We start from the raw sequence: 27567 nt of genomic DNA, 5'->3' as shown, positions 1-27567 counted from the left end.
TAGCATTACTGAGGTTACATGTGTTTTGATTACAAGTAATACTTTTATTTTTACTGTTATTTCACTTTTTACTTATACAATATTTTTATTTATAACTTAATATTATATTGCATTTTTTATTTTGGGTTATGTTTGTAAAAATATAGTATATTATTTACTTAACTTCTTATTGATAGAAACATTTTTGTTTCATTTTAAATTTGAGTCAAATGTCCTCTGGGATAAATGAAGTTTTCTGACTGAAATGTCTGAAGATGTTCCTCACATTGTGGACGAACTCCATGATGCCTTGAAGGACCATCTATTTATATTCTTATATGTTTTGAGAAAGGAGCTGGTAATATACGATTTTATACGAGACGTGTTTTGTAAATAATTGTTTGGATTAAGTTGTGCATACCATGAAGGAACAAATCCAAAGGAAATGGCACCTCTCCTCGATAACCCCAAACGTCTCTCTAGCTTTCTTGTTCTGACAGCTGTCTGTCATTCGATGTGTGTGTTATATCCGTACTGACCCCCCTTTCCCCCCAGAACCCCATTGGGCGTCTGAACCTGTGTCACTGCACCAGTCAGCGCGTGGACCCGGTGAACAGAGAGTTCTGCGCCCGACCCAACACGTTGGAGCTGATCACTGTTCGGCCGCAGAGAGCAGAGGACCGGGAGACCCTCGTCTCTCAGTGCACCGACACCATGTGTGTCACCAAGTGAGTACTACACTACAAGTACTACGCTCTGAGAGTACTGCAATACAAGTACACAGTGTGGGGGAACACCATGTGTGTCACCAAGTGAGTACTACACTACAGGTACTACGCTCTGAGAGTACTGCAATACAAGTACACAGTGTGGGGGAACACCATGTGTGTCACCAAGTGAGTACTACACTACAGGTACTATGCTCTGAGAGTACTGCAATACAAGTACACAGTGTGGGGGAACACCATGTGTGTCACCAAGTGAGTACTACACTACAAGTACTACGCTCTGAGAGTACTGCAATACAAGTACACAGTGTGGGGGAACACCATGTGTGTCACCAAGTGAGTACTACACTACAGGTACTATGCTCTGAGAGTACTGCAATACAAGTACACAGTGTGGGGGAACACCATGTGTGTCAACAAGTGAGTACTACACTACAGGTACTACGTTCTGAGAGTACTGCAATACAAGTACACAGTGTGGGGGAACACCATGTGTGTCACCAAGTGAGTACTACACTACAGGTACTATGCTCTGAGAGTACTGCAATACAAGTACACAGTGTGGGGGAACACCATGTGTGTCAACAAGTGAGTACTACACTACAGGTACTACGTTCTGAGAGTACTGCAATACAAGTACACAGTGTGGGGGAACACCATGTGTGTCACCAAGTGAGTACTACACTACAGGTACTACGCTCTGAAAGTACTGCAGTACAAGTACACAGTAACACTAAGCATGAAGATCAGGTTCTTGTCCGTGTATGTGTGGTGGAAGAAGTAATCAGAGCCTTTAAAGTAGAAATACTTTAGTCTTAAAAAAGACTTCATAATGAGGAAAGTTCCAAAATTGAGATTTTTTTGTTTTAAGAAAATAAATCAAATAAAAGAGAAATAATATTAAAACTCTTCTCAGTTTATTTAGAGTTTTTATTCGGCTTTTGTCCAACATTTACATTTAAAGAGCATTTTTTTGTTGTAGTTTGTCAAAGTTGAGACAATCTAAGTTACTTTTTAAAGTACTGGGTACATGAGAGGTGGCATCATGTGTTTCTATACTATAGTAGCTTCTAGAGATGAGTTTTAAATAAATGGAAAGGAGTAAAAGTATTTACTTAGTGTAGTGGGTTACATGTATAGAATCAAATGTAAATTATACCAAAATAGTACTAATATAAATGTACTTTGTGACATTTCACCACTGTATTTCATATATATATATATATATATATATATATATATATATATATATATATATATATATATATATATATATATATATATATATATATACACGTTTTAATCCTCATCAGAGTACTTTATTTATCTTGTGGGAAATTGGGTTTTTCCTCGAAATAAATCATTAAAAAAAGAAATAAAAATGTACTAATTATTACTGTGTACTATTAACTGGAAGTTAGAACTTAAAGTGTGACTGTGCATTAATATAATAAATACATATAATAAATATTCAGGTATTTTACCATGAAACCTTTATGTATGTGTGTATAAATACTTGTGTATGTGTGTATAAATACTTGTGTATGTGTGCAGGAACTGGCTGAGTGCGGACACGAAGGACGAGAGGAGCCTTTGGATGAGCAAACTGAACCAGATTCTGGTGGATCTGAGGGTGTGGCAGCCGGACGCCTGCTACCGGCCGCAGTGAAGCCCAAAAACACCTGTTGGACTCTAAATATCCCGTTCATTATACGTGCAATACACTATACATACTTCCACTTATCTTCCAGGAGATAAGTCACTGAACACCTGAGCTCAGAGGGAACGCAAAGCCATTCAAACACATGTCAGTATTCAGCACTATTCTTTAAGCGTTTCCACATGATGTTTCTGGGTGTGTTTTTATATTAATGCCAATATTTAGTGTTGTTGCACGGCTTTAAAGGATTTGGTTTCACGGCTGGAATCAATTATATAAATGGTGTTTGAATTACAGATGAATATTGAGGTTTTTATATCACGTTGTATCCTGCATGACGGCACAGAACAGTACTGATGCTCCCGTGAGTTTGACTTTATTTATATATATTAGCTTTTATGACTCGTGGCAGGACGTTCACATGTCTCTCTTTATTCTCACGCACAGATGTTTTGATAGCAGTTATAGCGGAGTTTTTATTCTACGTGTGCATGTGTTCAGTGTGGGATAACTGCGGGTACCGTCTGTTACATATTCAACACCTCATTTTATTTAAATGCATCACTAAAATGTCGATACAGTTCCCATTTCAGATGGAAAAAGTTGTAAAATGATGGAAAAATCTGTATATTTTACAGTTTGATCATAATATCATCTTATTTTTAATTAAAGAGGAGATATTGTGGACTTTTCAGGTTCATATCATGTCTCCACAGTCTGCTCTGATTGGTCAGCAGCTTACAGATGTCCCGCCCCTGTTTTAATAGTTTACATTTGTATTTGCTCCAGAGATTTTAAAGTGGTATTTCAGGCTCAGGTACCCTGTAAATGTTGTCCGATGTATTTATTGTTAGAGGTTAGAAATTGTTTGACTTAATTGCTCGCTAATATCGAAGTTCTGCAGCAGCTGATGATTTTAGACTTTGCCGTACACCTGTGTTTTTCTACGTAACAGACTTCATTGACCCTGTAGGTGTTGGTAAATGTATTTTAATATTGTAAAAGAAGCTTTTCTCAGCGGTTGATAATGGACCACAAACAGATGCATTGTGGGTGCAAGAGTTTTCATCATGGAGAGCACTTCTTCACTTTGTTGGGTATTTGTGTTTATATCAGACTTCAATAAATAACCTGATTTATTTCACCAAAGTGGATCAGGTTAACTTCCTGTTGTCCTTTTATTGAGTGCCCAAGAATTACCTTTAACTAACATTATTATTTAACGTAATTCCTTTAAGGTATACTATATATTAATACTATATACTACAGGTGGGGTAGGTACTTTTGGAGAAACGCTAGAATTTGAAAATACACAACCGGAAAAAATCTGCCACTTCCTCACAGAGCCCCTCCTCCAACACACACAAACGCGCACATGACCAATGAGGGCACGAGATAAGTTTGTGCACAGATGTTAGGCTGACAGGCAGGTAGGACATCCAGTCATTTTAGCCGGGCTGGCTCAGATGATTGGTCGTGCTTTTTAGAGTACTACGGCTTCCACAGATAACATTTTTTTAATGGATTTCTTGTCAAAGCACTTCAGATATTCATTGCTATCGGGATGTTAAGAGCATTCCATGGAATATAACAAAAAGTGTATCGAGCCGGTTTCTCAAACTTATTTATGGGTTATAATCTTTATATGTAATAGTCCCAGAGGAGTATATTACCCTATGTGTATTTACCACAGTGTGTTAATGAGACTAAATAATTAACATGTATTTCAATGAGGTCCCTAGCTGATGCAACAACACTCAGTGTTGCGGTGTCACGTTCAAGTTTACTGAACATCACTTCCGCCTCTTCTGTTCACCGAGCCTTCAAAATAAAACACCAATTTAGAAGTACTCAGATCTTGAACTTCAGTAAAAGTAGAAGTACTCAGATCTTGTACTTGAGTAAAAGTAGAAGTACTCAGATCTTGTACTTGAGTAAAAGTAAAACTCCTCAAATCGTGTACTTCACAGGCTGTGTGAGTCTGTCATGTTTTTCCCTCTTTGCTGTGCGGTGCTCTTAACTCCTGAATAAAGGTCCATCTTATCTTATCCTCCGCTCTTATTTTGAAGGAGAGAGGTATAGTTCCGGTGACGTTTAGATATTAACTGTCACTTTGAGTCAGTTGCATTCAGAACATAAACCATCACTGCCTGCCTTCATCAAGTCTATGGAAATCAGTTAAAAACAAGGTAAATGGATTATTCTTAATTAATGTGTGTGTTTTTATTTTAAACTGGTTTTAGTTACTCTCAAGTATTCTGTTAAAAAAAACTGCTCGCTAACTTTCTGTAATAGCTCATTAATAAAAGGTATGAACAAATTTAGAGCACAACTATTGACTAATTCTTAATTAATATTGTGTATTTAAATGTTCGGCTTACACGTGAACCACTAAGCATAATTTAAAATGAGAGAAATGGTAGCAGGAATCACTCACGTGCGATCTCCGCCCGCCATGTGGTGGAAGAAAATACAATTATTTGACATATAAATGTTAATAAGTGAAGGTTTTTTTTCTGCCGAATTATTAAATATGTGTTTATTAATTGGAGATTGATAACCATGTTGTTAGATGTTTATTTCTTTAGTTAGAGCTAATACAATCTTAAAAAGGTCGGATTTTGAATGGAGTTTGGTTTAAGGTGCCCTGGATAGCGAACATTTATTGTAAAGTAGGTGGAAGGAGAATTAACCTATTCAACATGAAATGGTAAAAAGTTAAGATTTTCTCTCTGCCGAATTGATAAATAGGTATTATTTAATGAGAGATCGATAACTACGTTGTTGGATGTGTATTAATTTCGTTATTGCTGATGCAATCTCAAAAAGGTGGGGTTTACAGCTCACATTTATTGTAAAGTAGGAGGAAGAAAAGGAATCCAACTAACATTATTTCATATATCATTTATATTTTTTCTGTGCCGATTTGAAAAAGACAATGTATTATTTAATGAGATCGATAACCATGTTTTGGTCTGGTCTGCTCACTCCTTTCCTGTAAAATACAGGTCCAGCCCACACATATGCTCCATGAAGGATGGTGCTACAGGCCGCAAGGCAGTGCACTTACAACTACAATAAGCATGTTAATGTTGATCTAACAGCTCCGGCGATCCACTAACCTCATCACCACACCCCAAACACACACACACACACACACACGCACACACACACACACACACGCACACGCACACGCACACACACAATTCAGGGTGGACCGGCTGGACCGGCTCCGTTGGAGATCCCGGTCGTTCACGCTGTGAGAAATCTTTCCATTTTCGATCTGTGTTCACATAGGCAAGGCAAGTTTATTTATTTAGTACAACACAAGGCAATTCAAAGTGCTTTACAAAAAATTAAAGACATTAAGAAAATGGCGTTTAAAATCAGTCATTAAAAAGATAAGATAATAAAACAAACATTAAAATAAAAAATACATGGATAAAAGTTACAGTGCGTGTTTAAGATGTGAATAGTTCAATTAAAAGCAGCGACAAAAAGAAAAGTCTTCAGCCTCGATTTAAAAGTAGTAAGAGTTGCAGTGAACCTGCAGGTTTTACTACTGAGAATTATAGCAACATTAGCCAAGTAACAGTTCGTGCTTTAACTTACAACAACCCCTGATATATCTCGCGAGAATGTGTATAAATATATATATATATAGGCCAATTGTTGGAGTTGCTATAGCAACTATCTAGCTAACTAACTCGCACTATAGCAAGCTACCCCCTGGCCCCTGGGTGGCAGTCAGTCTGGCTCCACCAGAAAAAACACGAACCAGAAATGTTTCTTTCTAAAACCACAAAACATTTCAAGAAACTAAATCATCTTTAACATTTAACTAAACACTTAAACATCTGAAAAAACACTAAAAGTTTTCAAAAAACACTAATATATTTAATTTTTTTTAAATTACATTAAAAAAAGAGGTATCGAAACTTCATTGTTTTATATATATTTTTATGTTTAGATTATACGTATGTTTCTCCTCACTTATGGCGCATTTACACTGCAGGCCTCGCTCGGCCTCGCTCGGTTTGGTTAGGCCTTATTAGGCCCGGCTCACTTTAATGCTGCGCTCACATTACAGTTTAGGAACTGGGGCAGTATCTATAGTAACGTCATCTTCAATGAGCGCCCCAGAAAACCAACATCAGCCGTTAGCTGTTAGCCCTCAGAGCTCACAGCTCCTCATATCTGTTCAGAAACTAGACACAAGTTAAACAAGTCCAAACCACAGCCTGTCTGTGTCATGGAGAATACAGTCGCTGGTTTATTTATGTCTGTAGGCCGTTGTTGTGTGTGTGGACGGTCGGAGCATATACTGCGTTAGCTTAGCCGATCTCCATTCAGACAACACGCATTTTAAAAGGTTTCTCGCCTGCCGTCTGTCTGCAGACCTGTCAAAGTATTAATTCATGGTTTTTACTAACCGGTATCAGTATGTTGTTACTTCGTCATCATTTTAAAACGTGTCTTACAATTAAATCACGGTCAAATATGTGCATCTTGTTGTAGTTGTAGCCCCCTTGCCAGCGATTCTCTCTCTAGTTTAGCAAACTCAGCCCGACTCCGCCCTGTTTGTTGGCCTCGATAGAACCGCTATTTAGTCGGGCCAGAAAAAAGGTGAAAAAGTAGCCCCGGGCCGTAAGTGTAAGCGCAACCAAAAACAGGCCCCGCACGGCTCGGCACGCTTAAAGCGAGCTCCGCGCTGCAGTGTGAATGCGCCATAACAGACCCTCTTCAGATCCTTTCAGCTGCAACCATTATTTTATCACTTTCATGAATTGTCTTTTTGCGTGTTTGTTTTGTTTGTCTTAAAGTGGACCTATCATGCTATATTTGAACAATATATTAAAGGGCCATACCTATATAAAGTATATAAATATAGTTTTACTTTCAAAATACCAAACAGATCCTGCATTTTAGCCATGCCTCATTTCGCTCTATTCGCTCTTTCCACCCCTGTTTTTGCAGGGGGCTGATTCTGTGAGCTGCAGCTGACCACGCCCCCTGCAGGAGAGGGAAGGTGCTTTGAGATCAGCTGCGAGGCTGCAGCGGGGATATGAGGGGAACAAAAAGAGATCTCCGTCCTCCGTGTTTTATTCTTATATGATTATATAGAGTCATTATCCATTTGTTTTAAAGCTCAATAAATAACAAAGAAGACCTCTGACCGGCACTTTTCTAGTTTTGTCCGGAAGATTTAAACTTTAACGGACATGTTGACCGGAGAAAAAAAAACTAACAGAAACTCTGCTGCACGGTCCCCTCGTTCTTTAGAAGAGGCGGAGAGGTGGGTGTTTGTCATCTGCTGGTGGATTACCGGAGAGAATTACAGCTTGCCTCGACGGGGAGGGATTGCATTGATTTACAGCAGCAGGAGCAAATGCTTGCCTCGGGGAGGGAGGAAAAGAGCCACAGCGGAGAATAAACAGAAGAGCAACCATGGCAACCATGCGCAGGAAGTCTTCTTCGCTGCTTTTGTGGCAGACTACAGCGCCACTTAAAGGCCTGGCATATGTACTACAGCGTCTCCAGCGCTTTCGAGCGGCAATGGCCGGCCGTGGCCCAACCCCACATTCCCCTGATAGGTGGAGAGTTGGCCCAATAGCCGTAGCGCCACCGTCCTGACGTCAAGACAGTGTTCAAATCTAGATCAGTCTGTATCAGATCCGTTGCAGCCCCTTTTTAAGAGGTTTGGGTATGGAGGAAAATAGAGAGGGTTGTGTTTTCTGACACTTGGTGAGTTCCCTGGAACACCGGGGACACATGTTCATTTAGAGAAGATGTGCAAAAGTGCATTTTGCATGATAGGTCCCCTTTAATGTTAGATGTGTGGTATCAGGGCTTTAATCTGCTCACTAACAGACCCTCTCTTCCTGTTGTCCCTCCCCAGCAGAGATGTGTGGTATCAGGGCTTTAATCTGCTCACTAACAGACCCTCTCTTCCTGTTGTCCCTCCCCAGCAGAGATGTGTGGTATCAGGGCTTTAATCTGCTCACTAACAGACCCTCTCTTCCTGTTGTCCCTCCCCAGCAGAAATGTGTGGTATCTGGGCGTTGTTCGGCAGCGATGAGTGCCTCTCGGTGCAGGTCACTAGCGCCATGAGGATCGCTCACCGCGGCCCTGACGCTTTCCGTTTCGAGAACGTTAACGGCTTCACAAACTGCTGCTTCGGGTTCCACCGGCTGGCCGTGGTGGACCAGCTGTACGGCATGCAGCCGCTGCGCATCAAGAAGTTCCCCTTCCTGTGGCTGTGCTACAACGGAGAGATCTACAACCACCTCGCGGTCAGTATAAAGTGAACAGGGAACAGCTGTCAGACGGAGCAACACATAGTAAACACGGATAATACACACATTATAAAGTATTAAAACATGCATCAAGAGGTTCCCCTTCCTGGGGCTGTGCTACCACGGGGAGATATTGACACAGAGATATCAGCATGCATGCTAAGGTGATATAAATATATAAATATATGTCCATGTGTCCCTGCAGCTGAGGAAGCAGTTTGATTTCTGATTCTAAATAAACATTATTTGGTAATCTCACGGTATGGAAAGACCCAAACTCTGCTCATGTTTGATATTGATAGAGAGATATCAACATGCATGCACAGGTGATATAAATCTGTGTCCATGTGTCCCTGCAGCTGAATAAGCAGTTTGACTTCAAGCCCCAGATGGCGGTGGACGGGGAGGTTCTGCTGCACCTGTACGACCGCTTTGGGATCAAGAAGATGGCGGCGCTGCTGGACGGGGTGTTCGCCTTCATCCTGCTGGACACCGAGAAGAAGAAGGTGTTCGTGGGGAGAGACACGTACGGAGTGAGGCCGCTCTTCAAACTGAGCACAGACGACGGGTTCCTGGCTCTCTGCTCAGAGGCCAAAGGTACCGTAGACCTGGGGCCTTTATTTGTATTTATTGATGTAACGGGGTCAGTGTGTCATTAATACACATCTGTAGTCCCCGGACAGATGCTGTAAGTCACCCTAAAAACACATTTGATTTAAAATAACAAATAAATACAATCAGTAAAAACATTGCAACATAAAGGCTTACAGTACTGGGAATGCTAATAAAGATAAATCATACGTGTGACGTAGCAAGGAGACAGCAACCGGTTAAAGACGCTCAGAGGGTTTTACATTGCAGCAGATCAAGACAGAGCTAAATGAGGTTTAAATAAACTGTGTTTTCGTTTTCTGATTATCGCTGGGATTGAGCTGCACCGGGTAACGGGGGCGCTGCGCCCTCAAACCAAAATGCAGATTTTCCCCGTAAAATGTTAAAGTGATCAGAAAACAATATTTCTGTTCCTCAGAAACTGATTTCTCCAGAGATATGAGTATCAAACAGACAGCTTGGTTTTTACGGAGCTCCGACGTCACGTTGTTGTTTACGTCACGTTGTTGTTTACGTCACGTTGTTGTTTACGTCACGTTGTTGTTTACGTGACATCTTGTTGACGGGCGTCATGTTCTCCTGAGAATTGATATCTTATAAAAACGATCACAGAACTCGTACTACATCTTTCTGATAACTCTCTGTTGTTCTTTCTCTCCCAGGCCTCACAGAGATCACTCATGCCATGCCGTCTCCTGCCAGCATCGAACCGGTCCTCCCGGGACACTTCGAGGAGTTCGACCTGAAGCAGAACGGGAAGGTTAGCTCCGTTCAGATGGAGGAGTTTCATTGCTGCACCGACGGGCCCGAGCACGTTGTCTGCGACTCGCTGGAGGCGCTGCCATCAGGTGGGGAAAACAGATTTAAATCACATGAACAGCTGAAGCGCCCCAGGCCCCCCAGCAGAGCCATTTATTTATATTATCTAGTAGGCTTGGGCGGTATCATTTGTTTCATACCGTCATACCTTGCTGACATCATACCGTGGTATACGGTATATGACGGTATGACTTGGGTCGACTTGAGTGAGGTGGCGTTCGGCGGCAAATAGATGTTTCGAACGGTATATTATATGTTCGGTGTAAAATGCAGCCCGAGCCGGTAGACGCTCGCAAAGTGCCGCGACGTGCGCGCAAGTGCAAAACAAGGGCTGCATACATGACACATTGTGCAAATGGCACATTTTGAGATCGGATACAGGACGCGTTTGTAGATGTCCGACGTTGTTTCCATAGTGAGCTAAGTTAACAATATATCATCATACATAAACATTTTCCGGGAGTAAATACTTGACTTATTGAATAAAGTTTTCTATATTCACTAACTAGTTTGGCAATATTATTCCGTGCACGTGTTAAAAACCTTATTTCCATTTGATTCATTGGATTACTCGCGTGAATGTTTAGCACGTCAATGCTTTCGTTTTTTAAAACCGTCCGACCTCGACTACAAAACCATCAACCAGTTGCATAGGATTAAAAAATGTCAACACTCACTCACCCCGTCTTAAACATTCCCAAAGAAGTGCCTCTGTCTCTCGTTGTGCTGAATGAAGTCACTGGCGACGAGTAAACCCAAAATAGTCCCAAACAGGCGCAGAGGCATTTTTCTTTTTTACTAGTTGTCCGAGTTCGGGGCCGGCAAATGCTGCCGCCATCTTGCTCAGCTCAGCTCTGTGCTGAGCTCTGAGAGCGGGAAAGACGGACTGCCCTCCCCTGCCCTCTGCTGGCGCGTGCTGTGCATTACAACCAATGTCGTCCCTGTCAAAACTCCGTGTCAGTGTAATAGAATGAAACGCATCTGTGATTTGGCGCACAGTCTGTGACGTCACGGTATTGAAAATCATACCGACGGTATTTAGAAATACCCTGGTATACCGTAATACCGTCATACCGCCCAAGCCTATTATCTAGCGTTGGTTCGATTTAGGAAGCACTTTGAATGAGTTATTTAGTATAAAACTGATGTTTCTCCACAGGTTTTGACGAGGAAACGGTGAAGAGCAACATCAGGACTCTCTTTGAGAACGCAGTGAGGAAACGCCTCATGGCTCAGAGGAGGATCGGCTGTCTGCTGTCAGGTGAAATCATACCCTTAGATTTCTTAAAACAGAAACAGTAGGCATATTTAGCTGGGTGACGCGCCCTAATGCTGTCTGGAGGCTAACTGCTGTTGGTGGAGGAGCTATGCAATCAGCTCTGTGTTGATTGACAGCTCTGTGTTGATTGACAGGTGGGCTGGACTCCAGTCTGGTTGCAGCCACTCTGACGAAGCTGGCTAAAGAAAAGAACCTGCAGTATAAAATCCAGACTTTCTCCATCGGATCAGAGGACAGTCCGGACATCCTCGCTGCTCGAAAGGTCAGGAGCACACAGACAGGCTTTAGAAAGGTTCACATAAGTTAAAGTGGACATATTATTCTATATTGGAAACATATATTGTAGAGCCATACCTAAACAAAACATGTCTGTGAAGTTTTTTGCTTAAAATACCAAACAGGTCACCCAGAGCCTCATACTGCTCATACCCCTCTTTTGCAGCCCTGTTCCAAACAGGCTGATTCTGCTTTAAATTGAACGTCTGTTGCTAGCCACGCCCCTTTGTAGCTGCTGCTAGCAACGCCCCTTTGTAGTGTCACGCAGCTTTCCCCTGCTAAGAGAGCTTTCTACCGGGAGAAGCTCGGCTAAACGCTGCGGTGAATAAATGCCATATTATGTTCCTAACCACCAAGCATTATTTCTGAAACAGTATGGAGCTCAAACCTTTCTCTCCCGCAGGGTTTACCACGAGGACATTACGTTACACATATTCTCTGCAGTAGCCTACAGGTTAGCTCGCTGAGTAAACAGAGTATATTACTCCCAAAACACGCCGTGCACTGTTTCTGATATAGCACATAGCTTGACATGTTCTTTCTTTAAGTGTTTACCGCTAGAACAGCCCTTATGTGTATTATATATATATATATATATATATATAACAACAACAACTTTACTGTAAGTGCCTCCTGCAGACATCCTGCTGAATACACAGACACACAACTGCGACTGTACACGGAGACGATAGGTTGGGACGTGTCACGTGTGCCGGAGACAATAGGTTGGGACGTGTCGCGTGTATACGGAGACGATAGGTTGGGACGTGTCGCGTGTATACGGAGACGATAGGTTGGGACGTGTCACGTCTGCCGGAGACGATAGGTTGGGACGTGTGCCGGAGACGATAGGTTGGGACGTGTGCCGGAGACGATAGGTTGGGACGTGTCAAGTGTATACGGAGACGATAGGTTGGGACGTGTCAAGTGTATACGGAGACGATAGGTTGGGACGTGTATACGGAGACGATAGGTTGGAACGTGTCAAGTGTATACGGAGACGATAGGTTGGGACGTGTCAAGTGTATACGGAGACGATAGGTTGGGACGTGTCAAGTGTATACGGAGACGATAGGTTGGGACGTGTCAAGTGTATACGGAGACGATAGGTTGGGACGTGTCAAGTGTATACGGAGACGATAGGTTGGGACGTGTATACGGAGACGATAGGTTGGAACGTGTCAAGTGTATACGGAGACGATGGGTTGGGACGTGTCACGTGTGCCGGAGACGATAGGTTGGGACGTGTCACGTGTGCCGGAGACAATAGGTTGGGACGTGTCACGTGTATACGGAGACGATAGGTTGGGACGTGTCACGTGTATACGGAGACGATGGGTTGGGACGTGTCACGTGTATACGGAGACGATAGGTTGGGACGTGTCACGTGTGCCGGAGACAATAGGTTGGGACGTGTCACGTGTGCCGGAGACAATAGGTTGGGACGTGTCACGTGTATACGGAGACGATAGGTTGGGACGTGTCACGTGTATACGGAGACGATAGGTTGGGACGTGTCAAGTGTATACGGAGACGATAGGTTGGGACGTGTATACGGAGACGATAGGTTGGGATGTGTCACGTGTATACGGAGACGATAGGTTGGGACGTGTATACGGAGACGATAGGTTGGGACGTGTCACGTGTATACGGAGACGATAGGTTGGGACGTGTCAAGTGTATACGGAGACGATAGGTTGGGACGTGTATACGGAGACGATAGGTTGGAACGTGTCAAGTGTATACGGAGACGATGGGTTGGGACGTGTCACGTGTGCCGGAGACGATAGGTTGGGACGTGTCACGTGTGCCGGAGACAATAGGTTGGGACGTGTCACGTGTATACGGAGACGATAGGTTGGGACGTGTCACGTGTATACGGAGACGATGGGTTGGGACGTGTCACGTGTATACGGAGACGATAGGTTGGGACGTGTCACGTGTGCCGGAGACAATAGGTTGGGACGTGTCACGTGTATACGGAGACGATAGGTTGGGACGTGTCAAGTGTATACGGAGACGATAGGTTGGGACGTGTATACGGAGACGATAGGTTGGGATGTGTCACGTGTATACGGAGACGATAGGTTGGGACGTGTATACGGAGACGATAGGTTGGGACGTGTCACGTGTATACGGAGACGATAGGTTGGGACGTGTATACTGAGACGATAGGTTGGGACGTGTCACGTGTGCCGGAGACAATAGGTTGGGATGTGTCACGTGTGCCGGAGACAATAGGTTGGGACGTGTCGCGTGTATACGGAGACAATAGGTTGGGACGTGTCGCGTGTATACGGACACGATAGGTTGGGACGTGTCAAGTGTATACGGAGATGATAGGTTGGGATGTGTCACGTGTGCCGGAGACGATAGGTTGGGACGTGTGCCGGAGACGATAAGTTGGGACGTGTCACGTGTATACGGAGACAATAGGTTGGGACGTGTCACGTGTATACGGAGACAATAGGTTGGGACGTGTCACGTGTATACGGAGACAATAGGTTGGGACGTGTCACGTGTATACGGAGACAATGGGTTGGGACGTGTCACGTGTATACGGAGACGATAGGTTGGGACGTGTCACGTGTATACGGAGACGATAGGTTGGGACGTGTCAAGTGTATACGGAGACGATAGGTTGGGACGTGTCACGTGTGCCGGAGACAATAGGTTGGGACGTGTCACGTATATACGGAGACGATGGGTTGGGACGTGTCACGTGTGCCGGAGACAATAGGTTGGGACGTATCACGTGTATACGGAGACGATAGGTTGGGACGTGTCACGTGTATACGGAGACGATAGGTTGGGACGTGTCACGTGTATACGGAGAAGATAGGTTGGGACGTGTCACGTGTATACGGAGACGATAGGTTGGGATGTGTGCCGGAGACGATAGGTTGGGACGTGTCACGTGTATAAGGAGACGATAGGTTGGGACGTGTCACGTGTGCCGGAGGGTTTTGTTTTCTGACACTTTGTGAGTTCCCCGACACACCGGGGACACATATTTATGTATAAAAGACATCAAAAAGTGCACTTTGCATGATAGGTCCCCTTTAAATTGAGCCTTTTAAAGAGTACCAATTCTGCTTTTTGGTGTTTTCCCTCTCCTGTAGTGTGTTCTTTAGGTTTTAGTGCATGTAAGTTCTTGGCTCTGTTGTCGGTCCCCTCCTCTTCTCCTTGTACACAAACTCGCTCGGGTCAGTCATTAGCCCGCATGGTTTTTCATACCACTGCTACGCTGACGACACCCAACTCATTCTGTCCTTTCCCCGCTCAGAGACCCAGGTCGTCGCACGCATCTCTGCTTGTCTAGCAGACATCTCTCATTGGATGTCTGCTCATCACCTCAAGCTCAACCTTGACAAGACTGAACTGCTTTTCCTTCCGGGAAAAGATTGTCCCACTCTTGACCTAACAATCAACATCGGCCCCTCTGTTGTTTCCCCGACTCAGACTGCAAGGAGTCTGGGTGTGACCCTAGATAACAAACTGTCCTTCACTGCAAACATCTCTGCTACAACCCACTGCTGCAGATACACTCTTTACAACATCAGGAGGACACGTCCCCAGCTGACCCAGAAAGAGACGCAGGTTCTGGTCCAGGCTCTCGTCATCTCACGCCTAGACTACTGCAACTCCCTCCTGGCTGGTCTGCCTGCATGTGCCATCCGACCTCTGCAGCTCATCCAGAATGCAGCGGCTCGTCTGGTCTTCAACCTTCCTAAATGTTCCCACACCACTCCGCTCCTCCGCTCCCTTCACTGGCTTCCAGTAACTGCTAGAATCCACTTCAAGACACTGGTACTTGTGTACCATGCTGTGAATGGATCTGGCCCTTCCTACATCCAGGACATGGTTAAACCGTACACCCCAGCACGTGCACTCCGCTCTGCATCAGCCAAACAGCTCGCTGCACCCGCACTGCGAGGGGGACCCAAGTTCCCATCAGCAAAAACACGTGGGTTTGCTATCCTGGCTCCAAAATGGTGGAATGAGCTCCCCATTGAAATCAGGACAGCAGAAAGCTTACACATCTTCTTCAGACTGAAAACTCATCTCTTTGGACTCCACTTCCAGAGATAGAATTACTAACAAAGCACTTATATACTAATAAAGGGCTGGCTTATCTAGAGCCAGTTGAGTAGCACTTGAAATGTTTGGCTCTATGAAACCTGATGTACTTATATGGTTATGTTTCTTCAAGTTTGTATCTTCCTGGTCGAATGTACTTATTGTCTCTCTGGATAAAAGCCTCAGCTAGATGTAATGTAATGTGATGTAATGTAATGTCATGTAAGTGGTCTGCAAAGGCTAAAATCCCTGTCCCTCTCAGCAGTGTTTTTAGTAATTGTTCATTTCTTTCTGTTTCCCTCAGGTTGCCGCTCACATCGGCAGCGAGCACCACGAGGTGAACTTCAGCGCGGAGGAGGGGATCCGGGCGGTGGAGGAAGTGATCTTCCACCTGGAGACGTACGACATCACCACCGTACGAGCCTCCGTCGGTGAGTGTTAGAAACTCTCCCTGATCCCCGGCTTGAGCTTCAACCTCAGGATCCATGTATCTGTGATCCTCTCCAGAATGGAAGTAGTCATCACATACAGAGCATCAACTAGTTCCTGAACAGTGTCCTTCACATGCTGATATCCAAGAGAGGGAGTTCCTCAGTCACAAGATGGAGGAATAGAAAGCAGTATTCAATGTTTACTTCAGATTAGCTCCACGTCACAAATGATCATGCTTGTCATATGTCTCTCTCCATAGAGGCTGAATCATCATGTTAATCACATAGCTATCATATGCCTCAAACAGTCCTGATGCTCTTCTAGGTAATCACACATCCTGTCATGTTCACAGCTACAGTTGATACCTTTGTTATCAGGTTGCTCTCATGTTGGAAGAGGACGTTCAGGATGTTCCAAACAGTGAGTGATGGGAAACTAGTAAAAAAGAAATACAAAAGTGTTTATAGCAGAAAGATGTAGGTGGTAACATGGCTGTCAATTCTGTACGCCTAAATGTACACCTCGTTAGGGGAGTGAAATAAATCCTATATATACTTTTCCATATTCTTTCTTTCCATTGGAATTTTAGCAACTGATTGATTTACTATATATATATTAAAGCAGACGTATAGCTAGCCTCCTTTTATTCCTCTAAATGAGGTGCTGCTTATAAAAGAAACGTGTAAATCTGAGCTACAGGTAACTTAACATTCAAATAAAAAGATAACTACCAATACTTAACAAACCAGCTCCTCGTACATCTCGTTTTGTATCGCAGTGATTATCTTACTCATTCTTTTCATGCCGTGAGTCAACTAGTGTGGGAGAAACCTCTGTGTAGCAGTGCAGGGGAGTCACCGACTCAAAGAGAGACACAGGGAGAGCTGGAGCTTTGATGTCAAACACTGACAGGTTTATTAGGAGCTTCGACCAACAGGCAGGAACAGGGAGACAGAACACTGAGAGCACAGCAGCCAAGGTTACAGGTGTGTGAGCTCAGTGAGGACAGCATGAGAAGGCAAGGCAAGGCAAAAGATGGATGTGCAAACTCTGATTCTGATTAGTGTGTTTTTGTTTTTAGGGATGTTCTTGGTGTCGAAGTACATCAGAGAGAAGTCGGACAGCGTGGTGATCTTCTCTGGAGAAGGAGCTGATGAGCTCACTCAGGGATACCTCTACTTCCACAAGGTCGCTGCTCCAGAAGCAATGTGTTACAGTCTTTAATGTGCAAGGGAAGCACTTTGCAAGAATATATGCTAGAACATTCCAATAAATACTCAGTTATTTAGAGTTACCAAGGAAATGCATTCTGACGTTTTAGAGTTACCAAGGTACCAAATGCATTCTGACGTTTTAGAGTTACCAAGGTACCAAATGCATTCTGACGTTTTAGAGTTACCAAGGTACCAAATGCATTCTGACGTTTTAGAGTTACCAAGGTACCAAATGCATTCTGACGTTTTTTGGCATCAACAAAAAACAGAGCAGTCTGTTTGCATGTTTTTAAATCACCGTGAGACGATGACGTGAGGAAGTGTTTTTATAGTTTGTATCGATCTGTTCGTCCTCCAGGCTCCGTCTCCCCAAGCGTCTGCTGAGGAAAGCATCCGTCTGATGAAGGAGCTTTACCTGTTCGACGTCCTGAGAGCGGACCGGACCACCGCTGCTCACGGGTAACACACTTTAATACCTGCTGCACACACACTTTAACACCTGCTGTACACACACTTTAATACCTGCTGCACACACACTTTAAGACCTGCTGTACACACACTTTAACACCTGCTGTACACACACTTTAAGACCTGCTGTACACACACTTTAACACCTGCTGTACACACACTTTAACACCTGCTGCACACACACTTTAACACCTGCTGTACACACACTTTAATACCTGCTGCACACACACTTTAATACCTGCTGTACACACACTTTAACACCTGCTGTACACACACTTTAACACCTGCTGCACACACACTTTAACACCTGCTGTACACACACTTTAATACCTGCTGCACACACACTTTAATACCTGCTCTACACACACTTTAACACCTGCTGTACACACACTTTAACACCTGCTGCACACACACTTTAACACCTGCTGTACACACACTTTAATACCTGCTGCACACACACTTTAAGACCTGCTGTACACACACTTTAACACCTGCTGTACACACACTTTAACACCTGCTGTACACACACTTTAACACCTGCTGTACACACACTTTAACACCTGCTGTACACACACTTTAAGACCTGCTGTACACACACTTTAACACCTGCTGTACACACACTTTAACACCTGCTGCACACACACTTTAACACCTGCTGTACACACACTTTAATACCTGCTGCACACACACTTTAAGACCTGCTGTACACACACTTTAACACCTGCTGTACACACACTTTAACACCTGCTGTACACACACTTTAACACCTGCTGTACACACACTTTAATACCTGCTGCACACACACTTTAAGACCTGCTGTACACACACTTTAACACCTGCTGCACACACACTTTAACACCTGCTGTACACACACTTTAACACCTGCTGTACACACACTTTAACACCTGCTGTACACACACTTTAACACCTGCTGTACACACACTTTAACACCTGCTGTACACACACTTTAACACCTGCTCTACACACACTTTAACACCTGCTCTACACACACTTTAACACCTGCTGTACACACACTTTAACACCTGCTGCACACACACTTTAACACCTGCTGTACACACACTTTAACACCTGCTGTACACACACTTTAACACCTGCTGTACACACACTTTAACACCTGCTGTACACACACTTTAATACCTGCTGCACACACACTTTAAGACCTGCTGTACACACACTTTAACACCTGCTGTACACACACTTTAACACCTGCTGTACACACACTTTAACACCTGCTGTACACACACTTTAACACCTGCTGTACACACACTTTAACACCTGCTGCACACACACTTTAATACCTGCTGCACACACACTTTAAGACCTGCTGTACACACACTTTAACACCTGCTGTACACACACTTTAAGACCTGCTGTACACACACTTTAACACCTGCTGTACACACACTTTAATACCTGCTGCACACACACTTTAAGACCTGCTGTACACACACTTTAACACCTGCTGTACACACACTTTAAGACCTGCTGTACACACACTTTAACACCTGCTGTACACACACTTTAACACCTGCTGCACACACACTTTAACACCTGCTGTACACACACTTTAAGACCTGCTGTACACACACTTTAACACCTGCTGTACACACACTTTAACACCTGCTGCACACACACTTTAACACCTGCTGTACACACACTTTAACACCTGCTCTACACACACTTTAACACCTGCTCTACACACACTTTAATACCTGCTGTACACACACTTTAACACCTGCTGTACACACACTTTAACACCTGCTGCACACACACTTTAACACCTGCTGTACACACACTTTAACACCTGCTGCACACACACTTTAATACCTGCTGTACACACACTTTAACACCTGCTGTACACGCACTTTAACACCTGCTGTACACACACTTTAACACCTGCTGTACACACACTTTAACACCTGCTGCACACACACTTTAACACCTGCTGTACACACACTTTAACACCTGCTGTACACACACTTTAACACCTGCTGCACACACACTTTAATACCTGCTCTACACACACTTTAATACCTGCTGTACACACACTTTAACACCTGCTGTACACACACTTTAACACCTGCTGTACACACACTTTAACACCTGCTGTACACACACTTTAACACCTGCTGTACACACACTTTAACACCTGCTGTACACACACTTTAACACCTGCTGTACACACACTTTAACACCTGCTGTACACACACTTTAACACCTGCTGCACACACACTTTAACACCTGCTGTACACACACTTTCACTTTAACACCTGCTGCACACACACTTTAACACCTGCTGTACACTAATTAATTATAATTATTATATTTATTTTGTATTTATTATTATTATTATAATTATTTGTTATACAACACTGAAACAAGCAATTATTAGTTTGTGTTTGTATCTTATTAAACTAATGATTCATTGATTTTACACAAAATAACAGATTATTCTTCTATTTAACGTCTAATTGAATGACTTTTAAAGGATTCTTTCTGGCTTTTAGTGCTAATTATTCTTCTTAATCTCTGCAGCTCTGCTTTTCTGCTTCCACCTGATGGACTGACGTCACTAATTAATATCCAGCTTTCAGCCTTTCATCTTTAATTGAAACAGGATCAATTAGATCCTCCGTTAGAGGAACACGTCAAAGTCTCCAAATGAATAATGCATTATATTTTAAAGGTCACCTATTATTTAAAATCCTCTTCTTCAGGTCTCTTCCACATCAGCGTGTGTCCCCTCTGTGTAAAGAGACACTGGGTGTTTCAGGAACAAAGAAGATGTGCTGATCAGATTTTGGCCACGTGATGATGTCATAACGATGTTTTGGCTTGAGTAACCATTAGCCAATCAGCTACCAGGGTAACCTCCCCCCCGACCTTATCACCTGAATGTCCTCCTAGAGCACCATTGAGTTCTTTTTAACCAAATATCTCTCAGGGTCGACAACCCCCTTAGCTGTGATATAATGAGCATATACCACGGCCTGAAGTGAGCTATTGCTTTTATAAAACGGTTACCAAGTGTGGCAATATGAAAGAGAAACACACACTCTAATTTAAATAGTTTTTATTAGTAAATAATGATGTTCAAAATAAAATACTCCCTCCGTTGCCTTCTGCACAAAACATAGTGCGAGGTGGTTGCTATGCAACAACACTAACAGCAAGCGAACATATTAGACAGAGAGCGTTGATCCATTATTTGGCTGTTTATTTACATTAATGTGTATGTTACTGTTTATTGTGCATCCACTGAAAAACTGTCCAGCATCAGTAGCATGGCTTACGTGGTTACTTGTATAGGTTGAGGTTGTTCGAGGCTGTTGCTTGGCGTGGCGAGAATATTGCTCCACTTTCTCCGGTCCCCGAGATTGGGCTTCCAGTAGCTCTGGAGAGAGCTTTCGCACCTGTGGCCACTAACGGTCATAATTTCTCTGCTTTGATTCAAGACCCGCATCAGAAAGCTTTTGAATGGTGGTACTTTTCCAGTTGGTCTACCTGCTCTTCACGGAGCTCTGCTCAATCCACTCCTCTATAGTAAGACCCCCCCGGAGGTCGAAGTTAATCTTAAATGTTTCCATCTTATGCTTTGTAAGTTTGTTTTTCGTAACGGAAGATATTTAAATATATTTATAAAACGGACAAGTCAAATCAAGCAATCTGATTGGTCGATAGCATTTTTGCGGACCTCTTTGATTACAGATTTGAAAACATTGTTGCTTGCTTTAAAAGTAGCACAATTCATTATGTTAAACCTTGGAAAGTATCTAGATACCCCTGCCCTAATGCCAAAGGAACTGCACACTGAATATCTTTTGATGTCTATGTCTGGCCCGCTGCGTAAAGAGGAGGGTTTCTGCCCCGTTACTTCTCCGCTGCTTTCTTGTCCCAACTGTATGCAGTTAAATCGACCGGACTTCTTTGTGCAGATGTGAGCGTCCTTAACAACGGTCAATAAATGCTTGCTGCACATCATCCCTCACATGTTTCCATCTCAAGCTTTGTTAGTTAGTTTCCTAACGGACGTAATGTAACAGCTGTAGCTTTTCTCAGAAGCGGAGGGATACTGACTTGTTGTGAAAAGTAACTACAATTCTACCCGTGGTATACGCTCATTCTATCACGGCTAAGAACCAATCAGATTGCTTGATAATGATGAATAACAGTATAATAGGGGACCTTTAAAGCAAAACAAACCTTAATCATGAGCGTTAATATCTGCACTCATGAAACCCGTTAAAGCAAAAGCAGATTTCAAACTGATCGTTACGGGTAGAGCTGTAACTAACGACTGATTTACTTATTGATAAATCTCATATTTTCTACATCCATGTTGTTTGTTTTGAATTCAAAGCGTAGAGATGTTGGATTCAAACGTCGTGGTTATTTATTTGTAATCTCATGTCATGTGTTCTCCTCAGTCTGGAGCTCAGAGTGCCGTTCCTGGACCATCGTCTCACAGCATACTTTCTCTCTCTGCCCGACGACATGAAGGTCCCCAAGGTCTGTCTCTGCGTCCAAACACACAGCTGTTCATCTTTGGGACCAGGAGCTCTTTATGAGGGATATATTCATGTGTGGAAGAGAAGTCTGCTCCAAAGCTTCTCTTGCTAACTGGACTCAGTCAGGATCAGGTTCATCACCATCTGAATTAAAAACACAGATAGAAAACTAATAATAAGACATATAGTGAGATATAACAGTGTTTACGTTGCAATGGAATACAAATCAGCTGTAATACAAAATATTGTTGTGTATTAATGTAATCCATACAATTATATTCTATTTAATATTTAATAATCCATTCCTCAACACAATTAATGTATTTGTAATATCCTGCTGTATATTTCTAACTTTTTTAACGCTATTTTATTTCAATTTGAGATGTTGACATTTTGGATTGTTTTTAAATACTAATTATATTTCATTATTATTTCTAGTCTGTTAATTTCTCTAAAGTTCCTTGTCTTTTTTTTACGCTGCTGCAACGCAAGCATTTCACAAATTGGGATCAATAAATGGCTTCTTATCTTCTCCTACAAGGACCTCATAAAGTCCAGGGACTTTCACACGGAGAGTAAAACACACCTGTTGAGAGGAAACTGCATTTCACAAGATGCCAAACTTCACTGCACAGATCAACACCTGGGGGGTGTACTACGAAGCTGGTTCAACCTAACCTGGATATGTTTGAGTTAGCCGGTTGGCCTAATCCAAAACATACGCGCTCTCACTAAACGGTCCTACGACCCGTGTCTTATCTAGTTAGGAGCGTTCACATGAAAGGGGTGGTATCTGGAGCATTCGACCAATCACAAACATGGAGAAGTGTACTGACAGCGCCGCGTCATACTTCCTGAATGAAAAGTCAACTATAATATTAGACATATGAAGAAGTTACACTTTAAACATCCATGACTTAAACACTTGATCCAGGATCAAAGCCACATAGCTGCACCTGCAAGGTGAATCCAGCTGGTAACAGAACAAGTGTTTGAATGTGTACATGAACAGGTTTATGATATCACTGCCCCGTCTAAGACACCATCTGACTTTCATTACATTTGACTCGAGTGTTTCCTCAACTTAATGTGTTGCTTCAAATAATACTTCTGCATCCAGTATGTGACACTGTGAGTGTTGCACGGCCAGATACGGCTCAGCTGACTCAGATAAGGAGATGATACATTATGATGTGATATGCCGCGGACTGTACTTAATGTTACTCTGATCCGGTTACTTATGTTGTGGCAGATATTTAAGTAAGCTTTCTTAACGCTAATGTTCTAATAGTCAGATTGCTCTGAAGATGGGAGGTGATATTCTATTCATGTTCACGTTCACACAGTCGGTGATTTTTGCCGGCCGTCTTTCCTGCAACGGCAGCTTTTCTGTATTTCCTTTCTCCTGTAATATGACCTGATGCTTTAAACTCCGCACACTGAGCTCTGATTGGTCCGCAGGCGGTGCTTTCACTGAGTTGAGCTCTTAGCCTGCAACCTAACCTGCTCCGGGGCAGGTTAGCCGCTCAGCATCAGTTACCATGGAGATCTAGCCTGCTAAAAAGAGAACCAGCTTCGTAGGACCGGAGACCCAGAGTCTCCCTGAAGTTAGCCGCTAAGAGAACATCCTGCTTCGTAGTATACCCCCCTGCTGTTGACTGAAATACTGTGACACTTTATCCAAACTAAAACTCTTATTTAGAAACCCGACCCTGAATGTTCTGAGCAGGAGCGGTGAACTCATGCTTGCTATTTCTTGTCGTTCTAAAAGTGATTTGTGTTTGGTTGTTTTGTTGAACCTTTGATGACCTAATCTTTTATTTGTGAGAACATTGTATGCTAGAGAAGAACCAGGAACGTTGGAAAGCTTCTTCTTCTTCTTCCCTTTTGAACATGACAGGAACTTTTGGAGAATCTATATTTTTATACCTTGAACGTTTTTTTTAAATATTTAGCTTCTCTTTGTTGTTGTTATTATTGTTTGTTTTGTTTCTAACATGTTCAATAAAAGGACTAATACAGATAAATATCTTCTCTTGTTCCTCTTGCAGCACGGGGTGGAGAAGCACCTCCTGAGGGACTCGTTCAGAGACCAGGGTCTGATCCCAGATGAGATCCTGTGGAGGCGTAAGGAGGCCTTCAGTGACGGCGTGATGTCCGTGAAGAAGTCGTGGTACGTCTGTCTGCAGGAGCACCTGGAGGACATGGTACGAGACTCTTTGTATTTTACATTTAGCTGGGAGATGAAATGTCTGATGTTGGGAGAAACACAGTTCAGATAAAAAAATACAATCATTCAAATATTGACTTTGTGCATTCAGCTTGTTGTTTTGTTTGTTTGTGACTGTTACACTAACTACTGTTGAATTTTACAATAACCAAATCAGAAAATAGCGCATCATGGCATTTTTTATTCATTTCTTAAATTATTTTTATTATAACTTTTACATAAACACTTATTATCTTTTTTTGTTATTAAGAATGCAATATTATTATTATTTTTTTTGTATTATAACAATTTTTTGTTATTTTTGTGTTAGTTAGACCCTCCAGAAAAACACGGGCTAAAATCCTTGATTATGTGATTAAACATGCGGGGAAATTGCGGAAAATAATAGATTTTTATTTTTTATTGGGCTGTCTTATTTATTCTCTCACACACAACCTGCCACTAACGTTAAACCCCTTTCCTATTCAATTAAACACATTCAATGTTTATTTATTGTAAAAGTAATTGGGCTATTTTAATCTCTCACACACACACACACACACACACACACACACACACACACACACACACACACACACACACACACACACACACACACACACACACCCTTCTGTTTTCATTTACTCGTTCGTTATCTGCAGCTTCAATCTTGTAGCTACTCACTTCGTTTCTTGTAGCCCTCTAAAGGGTTTTGGAGGTTGATGCCTCGGTGAACGTGAGTTGTTTGGCTTTCTTGTCCGCAGCAGCAGAAAGCATTTTCGAATGGTTGAATGAATCAAAGTGGGTCGTCACGTCGATGTTCTCTTAAGCTCCAACACACAGTTGCACGGGGTGCAGAATAGTTTCCCCCCACTCTCGTGAAAGACGTCGGGGTACTGCTTTGCCCGGTCTTTAGCAGAAATGTTCGTCGGTAAATGAGATGGATCAGATTTTTTCCTCTTGGTGTTTTCTCTCTCGTGTGAGCTCCACACGTTCACTCTACGGTGTTGTTTACCTTCTGTGATGATTCTGATTCTGCTGATGACGTCAACTCACTAGAGTTCACTTTTTTTTTTCTCAACTTTGTGGAAAAATGTGGGAATTATGCGGCCTTTTGAAAATCTTCGCCATTTTGCGGATTATGCGGTAAATTCTGCGATCGCAGAATCACGTTTTTCTGTAGGGTCTAATTAGTAATTATATTTTAATTTAATTTTGTATTATTATAACCATTTTTTTGTTATTTTTGTATTATTAATTATATTTTATTAATTATATTTTATTATTATTATTTTAATCATTATTATTACGATTTTTAAAATTTATATTTTTATGATTTTTAATGTTTTATTTATTTGTATTATTATTTATTTTATTATTGAGCAAAAGCTTGTATGTTTCCCAATACCCATAAAGGTATGAAAACAGAACTCTAAATGTGTTATTCTAACATAGAAAGCAGCCTGTCCTGTTTATACTTTCTTTAGTGTGTTTATTGTTGTTGTGGTTGTTGTCCTCCTCCTCTCAGGTGAACGACGATCAGATGGAGAAAGCCCCCCAGACGTTTCCTCACAACCCCCCCCGCTCCAAAGAGGCCTATTATTTCCGTCAGGTGTTCGAGCAGCGATTCCCGGGTCGATCCCAGTGGCTCCCTCACTACTGGCTCCCCCGCTGGACGCAGAGCAGCGACCCCTCGGCACGCACCCTCGCCTTCTACACCCCCGATAAGGAGGAGCAGTGAGAGGACCCTACTTCTGACTCAGTGTGTCCGAACATCAGACCAACAGACACACGAGAAACTCAATCTCACTCACCACGACTCAGAAATCAATATAGATCTATAGATATATCGATAACCGCCAAATTGCCTGGTGTCGCACATGTTCCCCCCCCTTTGTTTTGAATCTGCAGGATATGTCCCCGTCTTCAGAGCAGCTTCAGATTCTCACTCTGCAGATCAGAGTTCTGGGTTACAAGCTGAACATCAAAAGTAGACTTGAAGCTAACTACAATGTGGAAACTAGATGATCTGATATTTTCTCACGTGTTCATTTGGGTTTCAGGTTTTATATTCACGGCTGCTCTATCTATGTTTTGTGATTTCTGTAAGGACCTCTTTGTGTTCATGTGTGGGTATTGCCGTTGACACTGGCTTCAGGAAGTGGACGAAGTGAAACCTGGAAATAAAATTACATTTAATCACCATTTAAGCATTACATCTCTTTATTCGAGTTAGCTTCAATTTGTTTATTGCAAGTCTGTTTTATGAAAATAATTAATGATTAATACATACTTGTTTTTAGTGCAGACCCTTTCTCACATTATCATCTGAATTTAATTCTACTTATTTAAATTTCTGCTCAAATAAATCCACCCTTTGCCACAGATGGGTTCAAATGTCCTGCCACCGGAGGGCGCTGTAGCACCACATTTAAAACGAGGTAATCAGGAATCTACAGGAGGTGGACAAAGTAAAACCTGGAAATTAAATGCAATTAAATTAAAAGTAGAATAGTAAAATAAAATAATTTTTGGCTTTTTAAGATTAAGTATTTATTTAAGTGCCGTCATTTTATCGCTTTACCATTTCTTCTACTACTAACTTGCTGTTAGGGGGATTTACCAATGCATTAAATTACATTTCCAGATAATTTAATAAGAAATGTAATCGAAAAATATTCATAATTTAAGTGTTGAACACTAAAAGTAATCTTCATGAAGTGTACAAAATAAAACCTGCAAAATTATGTAATTCTCATTTTTGTCGCTGTTTTATTCAAATTTCTGCTGAAATAAATCCTCCTTTTACCACCAGAGGGCGCTGTTACCTCACCTTTAAAACATTTATTTCCTAGATCAGGGGTTCCCAAACCTTTTCTGTCAGGGCCCCCCCTTTGGATAAAAAAATAAGTCGGGGCCCCCCCAACACAAATAGTCAGGCTCAGTGGCGGCGCCAGTTATTTCTTTTGGGGGTGCTGTGGGGTGG

General features: G+C 42.5%; 3 protein-coding genes across 5 annotated transcripts in view; 2 read left to right on the top strand and 1 right to left on the bottom strand.

Moving 5' to 3' along the window:
* anln (anillin, actin binding protein) overlaps nt 1–3535 on the top strand; it is a 27630-nt gene extending 24095 nt beyond the window's left edge. For both annotated transcript variants that reach the window (XM_079655800.1, XM_079655799.1), the window contains 2 exons: nt 535–707; nt 2262–3535. In XM_079655800.1, coding sequence (XP_079511926.1) covers nt 535–707; nt 2262–2376 — 288 coding nt within the window. In that variant the 3' untranslated portion in view covers nt 2377–3535. The remainder of the gene's footprint in view (nt 1–534; nt 708–2261) is intronic.
* The window catches only part of LOC307022903 (major histocompatibility complex class I-related gene protein-like), a 218634-nt gene that overhangs the window by 108477 nt on the left and 82590 nt on the right, over nt 1–27567 (bottom strand). The window lies entirely within an intron of this gene.
* asns (asparagine synthetase) lies at nt 4425–26786 on the top strand. 2 transcript variants are annotated; one of them, XM_079655805.1, is made up of 12 exons: nt 4425–4556; nt 8407–8660; nt 9023–9260; nt 9938–10123; nt 11254–11355; nt 11508–11635; nt 16034–16160; nt 17243–17349; nt 17734–17834; nt 22292–22373; nt 24424–24579; nt 26110–26786. In XM_079655805.1, exons 2-12 carry the CDS (start codon nt 8412–8414, stop codon nt 26320–26322), a joined length of 1689 nt encoding a protein of 562 aa, XP_079511931.1. In that variant the 5' UTR covers nt 4425–4556; nt 8407–8411; the 3' UTR covers nt 26323–26786. The 2 variants fall into 2 exon arrangements, with proteins under 2 accessions (XP_079511931.1, XP_079511932.1); XM_079655806.1 differs by having other exon boundaries at nt 4436–4556; nt 8410–8660.

Source organism: Notothenia rossii, assembly GCF_949606895.1.
Source record: "Notothenia rossii genome assembly, chromosome: 10".
Taxonomy (NCBI): Eukaryota; Metazoa; Chordata; class Actinopteri; order Perciformes; family Nototheniidae; genus Notothenia; species Notothenia rossii.
Note: the sequence above shows the minus strand (reverse complement) of the source record. Positions and strands in the feature narration are given on the sequence as shown.